General features: G+C 45.4%; 1 protein-coding gene across 1 annotated transcript; it reads right to left on the minus strand.

The window, feature by feature from the left end:
• Positions 1 to 332: 332 nt before the first annotated feature.
• ackr3a (atypical chemokine receptor 3a) lies at positions 333 to 5424 on the minus strand. The gene is made up of 2 exons (XM_057040775.1): positions 5210 to 5424; positions 333 to 2736 (listed from the first exon to the last, which is right to left on the minus strand). The coding sequence occupies exon 2, from the start codon at positions 2672 to 2674 to the stop codon at positions 1538 to 1540; it is 1137 nt and encodes a 378-aa protein (XP_056896755.1). The 5' UTR covers positions 2675 to 2736; positions 5210 to 5424; the 3' UTR covers positions 333 to 1537.
• Between the last annotated feature and the right edge of the window lie 2829 nt (positions 5425 to 8253).

Consider the following 8253-nt stretch of genomic DNA (forward strand, 5'->3'; position numbering starts at 1 on the left):
GGGAGGGCCGAGCGGCGAGAGGAATGGCCTCGTGCATCTGTGGTGAAGGTCTAATCTGTCAGAACCTCACACATCTATTCCCCTCCTTCGCCGTCTGGGTGGGAGCAGGTGCGTGAGGATCATTTTTCCTGATAAGGTGACAGATTAAACTGCAGTCTCTGCTTGTGTGTCCATTTCCCAGACAGGAGATAAAGTAACTGAATCATTGTGCGTATTTGTTTGCGTATATTCAGAGCAATATTAACCATAACCAGGTCGTTGTACCAAAGTCACAACTGTTCATCCCTAGTTTGTGATTATTTGACAAGAGCCAGATGAATAACTGAAGCAGGTTGCTATTTTTGTATATTTAATATATAACATAACAAATTATACACATTACAATATCAAATGCCTCTATTATTCTACACAAATGTTTGTCTCTCATCACCTGTAGCACTGAGTTTTTTTCAGTGTAAAAGCATGCACGTGTAAATAAACACGCCACAGTGTGACGTTTACGTCCGCACACAGTAACTGACCCAATGCACAACACCTAGAATTACTGTCGAGCTGATTCACACACAGACATATGAACACCACTACACTTTTTTCGCAATATTTGGTCCCAATACACACAAAGGTGTCACCTGCCACAGCTGCTTCCTCATTAAAAACATGAATAATTGCCCATATCACCATATCACATCGTGACATTTTAGCTTCTATTTTTGTATCCAGTATCCATAACTCTGGGCTAGTCTCTACTCATACTCAGTAGTTCTAGTTGAAGAAACCAGATGATGGTATTGAGAAATGTTTAAAACAAATAATTAGACACTTAACACCAGTCTCTGCCTAGAATGACGTTAAAATAGCTTAGCATAGAAAAAAGAAGACGGCACAATGTCATTACATCATCGGCCCTGGAAAAAAGCTTTATCCTTGGCATCTGTGTTCACAGAGATGGATCTAACTAAAACATAACTCCTTGGTAGGTGCTGGTACATGAGCTTTGGTAGGTGCAGTAGCTGAATTTTGCTTATTTCCAGAATCGCAAATGGAAAAGCGCTGCAAAGTTGCACTGTTGATCTGGTGGTGCATTAAAAAAGAGGCAACAGGGCTCAAATACAGAGCCAGTCAGCAGCTCGACTCATGATGAGGTACTGCCTGGAATGTAGCACTGAGCAGACATCAGTGTGTGAAGACTATGATTTACAATATACACGAGGCTACACAGTTTGCATGTACAGGATATAAATACAACTTAATACAAAACATTAAGAATGTGACTGTGCTGATACAATATTTAATGCCTTGCCTGTGCAGGCATGGATTTACGTTACTGCTGTGGCTTCAGAAATTAATGAGCTATTGTCTAAGTGCTTTAGAATCAGTTCATGAAAGCTGATATCGGAAGGTCTTCGAGATTTTCTAGGTGAGCTTAGCAGATTCCTGTTCTGCTGATTTTTCTTCCACTCTTTTGTGTCTTGAATCACAGAATCCTAAATATCATTGCAGCCAGACACAAGGTTTGAAAACAGTGTCCAGCTATGTTTCAGATCTGCGGCGGGTTATCCAGAGCTACAGCAGAGTACTCGGCTTCAGATATGTTAGAGGCCTCAATAAGGCGGGCCAGGCCCGTTCTGGTGGAGTATTTAAAGATGAAGGCCTTCATGAGGTCATAGCGATAGTTTCTGTTGATGAAGTTGTAGAGGATGGGGTTGAAGCAGCAGTGGAGCAGCGACAGACACTGTGTGAGGTGCAGGGCCACGTAGATCACGTTCTCTAGGCTGCAAGTAAGAGGTACCAGGCCCAGCTGAGACAGGGAATCAGCCAGGAGGACTCCATGGTAGGGCCCCCAGCAGCCAAGAAAGACCACGATGTAGGCCAGGATTACCCTGCGGCTCACGCGACGTTCCTGCTCCACTGTGGAGGATGAAGGGTAAGATGAAGAGCTTGTGAAGGCTCCGGCGAGCAGGAGGTAAAACACCGCAATGATGGGGAAGGGGAGGACAAAGCCCAGCAGGTTGAAGCTCAGCTGCACGCCCACCATCCACTCCCGGGGGTGTTCCTCTGGGTACACCGGCCTGCACAGCATCGTGTCCCCATGCGTCGCCTTCACCGTCTGCAGGAAGTACGTGTCCGGCAGAGAAGCGATCAGAGCCAGGAGCCACACTCCCACACACACTCCGCGACGGATTAGCTTCCTGTTTGTCCTGTCTTCGTTGTTCTGGCGCATCGTCACGCTCAGGTAGCGGTCCACGCTCATGCAGGCCAAGAAGAAGATGCTTCCAAACAGGTTGACAGAAAACAGCAGGTGGGTGAGTTTACAGGCCACTTCGCCAAAGGGCCAATGGCCATGCTGAGCCAGCGAGCTCACCCACACAGGCAGGGTGGCGCACACACACAGGTCAGCCACCGCCAGGTGCGCGATGTACATGTGCGTCTCGTGGCGAGGGGTGGAGTCTCTCTGCGCACGGATGTTTACCCAGAGGACCAGCGCATTCGCAGCCAGCCCGATGACGAAGATGAAGGTGTAGAGGACACACATGGAGTAGAGCAGGGCGTTGCGGTCGAAGGATGTCGCGCACATCATCGTGTCCACGCTGGATATGTTGCTCAAGGTGTCGGAGACGTTGGGGTCCCCGAACAACTTGAACAAGTCCTCCAGCTCGCTGGTGCTCAGACTCATGTTTCAGTAAGAACAGCTGCCTGTGCGGTTACACACAAACACACCTCTGTCTGGAACAGATCCTGCAAGAAGAAGACATCTTCATTATTCCTGAGTCATTTCAGACACTAATCATGTAAAGACGTGACAAATAAACGCTAGTGCTGCCACAAGTGCTAATTTCAGTATCTTCAAAACACCAATATTCATTTCAGTATTATTATTATTGTTCCCACAACAAAGACCAGTAAACTTTATAGGTTAATCTGTTAACGGCTAAATAATAGTGGTAATAAAAAGGAAAAGAAGGCAACACACTTAAGAAGCAGGGTTTTTTTTAAGGATGGCTGATTTCATCCATATGGACCCCAACTGCTACTCAGACATAAAGCCACTTGTGGAACGCTACCAGATCCTAAAGAATCTTAACATGGTTAACTTGTTAAAACAGTAGTGAGTTAATAGAAACGTTCTGTTGCTGCGTCACAGTCGTCTGTGATGGATGTGGGGTCTTTGGGGGGAGCACAATAAGTGTTTACATTAGGTCCACTGGCACACAGAATTGACAGTGAGGAAACAGGATCATGAAACCCAAACAGGGTTTACTTCCAGAGCCCTCTAGTCACTTTGAGACAAAGCTTTTGTCCAGGGTGAGAAACAGGATGCCATTTTAAAGATTGTTTTCCCGTAAGACGCTTGTTGGAATAAAAAAAGTAATGTCCCCCCCCCCACCACCCGGGTTTTGGGAGGGGGAATTGACAAATGAGCTGTCACCGCCTCGATGAGCCGCACGAAATGGCTGCCGAGGCCAGCACGTCATTTTTAACACCAATCCCACATCACAAAAACATGTACACCTCCAAATGTGGGTTTCATTAGTTTTGAGCTGTTGGCAACTTTATCCACCATCACATCAGTAGCACACAGCAGTCTGACGAGGGAAAGACCTCCATGGGACGGCTGAATTTTAACCCTCACAGGATCTGGGCTGTGATCTCTCGTCGGGATCTCTCCCTGACTGGCAGCCTGCCGCAGTGGGAAAGATCAGAGGTGAAAGGTAATAGATCAAAACCGGAACACAAGTGGCTTAACCCCGCCGTCGCCCCCGGCTGACCCGCGCGCCTACAGAGTGAATTGTGTGCAGGGATCAGCAGGAGGTTCGACGCCTTGCAAAACGGTCCAGCCGGGGTTAAATAGCGGGTCACTGACCATGGGCGACGCAGCACGGCAGAGAGCAGTGAAATGTGACCGCGTTGGGCATCTGCCTGCGCAGGAGACTTGTGCTGGACGGGTAATTGACACAGCCACAACAGATGATGAAGGAAGTCAAAGTCAAAATAAGGAAAGACAAGAACACCTGGACCAAATTAGCGCTGAGGGCTCCCTTTAATATTCATGAGTACATTCACGTTTTTAGGATTTTTACAATTCTAATGTATATTATCGTATTTAGAGGACGTGTTGCAGCTGCAAATGAACAAATATGTCCTTTACGTGTGTTAATGAATGAGTATTACTTTAAAAGAATGACATCGTTTGATTTTATTTGAGAATGCTTGGTTTCAAAGTTATGGTGAAGAGGATATTATGGTATATTTTCACTCATCATGACTGTTCACACGAAATAAATCTCATTTCATTTTCCTTCCATTCAGCCTCCTCTTAGACACTGAGAGTGCTTTTCATTCCTCTGGAAGGATTTTCTATGCTGAGATAATCCTTACAATGGTCTCTATCTAATTCCTTTATATTATATGGAAAATACCTGAAGGTGCCAGGTAGCCCCACAGGCTTCAAGATAATTAACCTTTTAACACCCACGCCATCAGATAACAGAAACGGAACATAGCCATGCTCTCGCTCGCTCTCTCTCCCTCTTTCTTTCTTCATCTCTCAGTTTCTTCCCATTTCAGCTCACCAGCATCCATTTACAAATTGGCTGAAAACGTCTATTGTTACTCAATACACAGCAAACGAATAGCCGCTGTAGAGCATTTTCATGTGCTAATGCTGCCAAAAAGAAAGGTGCAGGTGCAGCGTGACTGTCAGAAGGTCCTCCTGTCATGCACCATTTGCATGCTTTGGTTTGGGATAAAAATCTTTCAGATAGATTCCGGACGGGGGGAGATAAGGGTGGAAAAGTAGTGCGCGTCGGTGCGTAAAGCACCGAGTCTATCCGAGAAAATCCCGGACGGCAGCAGAAACCCCACAAAGTCATTGTTGCCATTGTTGATTGGCGGAGCTAAAGCTGGGAACAAACTTCTCTTATCAGACGTCAGCTTTGTATACAGTGCTGCTGTCTCTGCGTGTTTGGCCGAGCAGACAAACACGCAGCGCGGAGAGACGCTGGCAAGATGAAAACTGACAAAAACAAAAATCCCCCCCCCCCCCCCCCCCCCCCACCACCACCCCCAAAAAATCCAAATAGTTCTAAAAGACTTTCCTTTTCTGCAAAAACATGCAGGATTCTGATATTTACAAACTCTGTAGATTCTTTAGAAACTCTGCAAGTTTAAGGTTTGGGGGGGCGAGGAATCGAATACTGAAGCAACCTACCTGTTTAAAATTCCTGCTCTTGTGCCTCTCGTCTTTAAATAACACCTTTGTCTCGCTCTTGGCAGCTCCTCTGCGGAGAACTTGCGTGCTTTGCCCTCCGCCTCCGTCAATGAGCCTGTTCTTGTCCTGCACTTGCTGATACCGGGAGCAGTAACGCCTCCGAGGCTGGACCAAGAGGCTGGACGCACGATGACATGACATCAGAGCCTACAGCCAGGAGTCCGGCCAGTTTCAGCCCAAATGACGGATTTCCTGCTTGTCATGCACAGAACAGCATTTTTCACTGCCGAGCTGTTAGTTTAGAAATGTTCGTTGGCAACATGTAAGTTAAACTGGCCGAACTGGTGTAAAATGTTGTCACAGTAAAGCTGTGCACTGTTGCGTGTGCAAATGAGATTCTTCACGCTGCAGCAATTTGGAAACCGGCAACGACGAGCACTAATTCCAAATTAAAAGCATACAGCATGAGAACGTTACATTTCTAACATGTGGATTAAATCTAGCCTATTATGCGACCTAGGTGGCTTTGGCTCAGGTTTATCACATGCAAACAAAACATTGTGATGAATACCAGACAGATTTCACTGCTTTACACAAATTCCACCCATATTACTCACACTCCACAAGGTAATATTTTCATTCCCATAATATGGAAGGCGAAGTAGATGCATTTCTTCTTATTCTTATTCTTATTTATATGTACTGAACCTGTTATACACTTTATTGTTTTATTGAAGGAAGTCGAGGGTCTTTTAAACAAAAACAATGTTGTTTATGGTTGATCATTTTGCAGATATTAAGATTTATACGCTGCATGAAAATGACGTAAAACTATAAACTATAGCTTCCAAATGAAGCAAAGTTTTCCAACTAGCAAAGTCTAAGATAATAAGACAGTAGTAATGACATACAGAGTCAATGTATCCATATAAAAGAAACTCATAAGAGTTAAACATAAGCTTGATTTGACTGTCATAAAAAAACTTTAAACCTTTCTTAACATGTTAAATAAGTACTGTAAAAAGTATACAACACACATCAAGTGAGTGAAACTGAAGGGAGCCCCACCCCAACTACCTAAATATGAAAGTGGGGCTGCTCACAGCCAGTAAACCACATTTACTGTCTTCTGCTCCCACCCAAAACCAAAAAACCGGTTCAACCCAGCATGCAACTCCATACTGCCGACACCCGACGAAACCCTGTAGTCGCGTTTCAGCTTGATTTTAGGCGTTTTTAATGCACTCTGGAGCATTTTCAAGCAACAACCAAAAGTATACGTTAGAACATCTGCAAAAAACTTCGTTTCATTGTCATCACTGTGGCCAAGTCATGCAGGAGGCTCGTGCGTTTCCTGAAAGCTGCTGAAAGGCCTCGCAGCTGTGCATGCCGATTGCACCAGGTTCCATCCAGAGATGGGTTCAGATAAACAAAACGGGAATCTAAATTACCTTTGCTTTAATAATATTTTGATTGCTGATAAATCAAACAGGTCATGAAAGAGCTCCTGCCTGAACCGTCTGATGTGCAGCCTGGTGAGTGAAGGATCGGCGTTGCCTGGCGCAGTATGTCCGGCATGTTTGCTTTGGAAGAAGATATCTCTGACTTGCACAGGTCATCCTGCCGAAGTTTATTATGTCTGTGTGGCCTGTGTTCAGTGATGAAATACAGCCAGCAGGCTACCCTGACCTCATTAAAGGCAGCAGCGAAGTCAGTTTCAGTGAGGCAGAGAAAGAAAGCTCCCACCATGCACGCACAGCTATTGTCCTCCGTATCAGTAGCATCAGGGGGGGTTGTGAGCCCTCCTGATAAGCATCCACAGTAGACTGCTGCCAGCCTCTGTTCTGCAGTCCTCATTCACAGGCCGACTGGAAACAACAGGGGTGTTTTCTGTCTGTGTATGTCTGAGAAAAGGCCCACCAGCTACCCTTCTGTGGGAAAATGGTTAGCGGAAACATTGTTGTTGTCAGTAAAAAAGAATAGCTCAAAACCAGTCTGCGCCCTGGTTTTAATCAAAAGTATGTAGACTTGAGCTTTCTAACAAATCTGTATGATTTTTCTATGTAAAAAAAGACTTTATATTAATGCTTTGCAATATCTCCACACCATTAGCAACCATGACTTAATTCCAAGGTTATCTGAGGTGCACAAATTTTAATTACTCTTGTTTATGACTGTTTTTATGCTCAAAACAACACCCACAGTCTTGTTTGTTCGCTCTTTAAACACAAGGCCAGAGGTTTTTAAAAGCTTCTTATACCTGCAGCAGAAGTGTTTAACACAGGCCAAGTTCATCGCACCCATTCTCACAAACAGGATAAACAGATCTGGAGATTAAGACTTGGAAAAGGATGGGTGGCAATAGGGGAAACGGGGTAGGAGTGACGTATAAGAAGGAGTGGGAGGGGTGTGGGAGGAGAAAAAAGTTGAGTCAAGCAGAGGAGGAAAGATTGAATGAGTTATTGCAAATGGCTGCTATTTCTATTGTAGGCAGGCGCCGCGTCACAGTGGGGGGTCTGACAGACACTGACTATTTTTGTGCAAATCTCCATTCAGAAGGTCCCTCTCAAACTCTTTCTCCACCACGTCTTTGCCCTCCCTCCTACCCGCGGGCTCCTTTTTCATTTTCTCCTCTCCTCACACATTCCTGGTATTCCAACTCATCTTTTTCTTATCTTAATTACGCGTTCATTTGCCATTATCCTGCAGCAGGGAGAGGGTCCACGTGATTGAGGCTCACAGCAGTGGAAGCAGCGGCTGAAAGAGTGTTAAACCGTGAAGAACCCTCCAAGTGTTCAAAGGGCCATAGAACTGCGGCTCATTCTGCAACTGGATTTTGGGGTTTTGAGCCGGTAGATTTACTGGTGAAGGAGGGGATCTTTCACCCCTCCGAGGGAAAAACCTTCAGGTGCAGGTTAGGCTGAGAGACTGTCACCGTCAGGAAATGCAGCGAGCATTCCTCGTGCTTACAGAGCATCCTGTGGAAGGTTAAAATGGCAGCTTCTCAAATGACAAATGTCCAAAAGAGAGCAGATTCTGAGAGG

Source organism: Takifugu flavidus, chromosome 1, assembly GCF_003711565.1.
Source record: "Takifugu flavidus isolate HTHZ2018 chromosome 1, ASM371156v2, whole genome shotgun sequence".
Classification (NCBI taxonomy): Eukaryota; Metazoa; Chordata; class Actinopteri; order Tetraodontiformes; family Tetraodontidae; genus Takifugu; species Takifugu flavidus.

Excerpts from the sequence above, each read along its gene's own strand:
- ackr3a (XM_057040775.1), bottom strand. The coding sequence starts at position 2,674 with ATGAGTCTGAGCACCAGCGAGCTGGAGGACTTGTTCAAGTTGTTCGGG.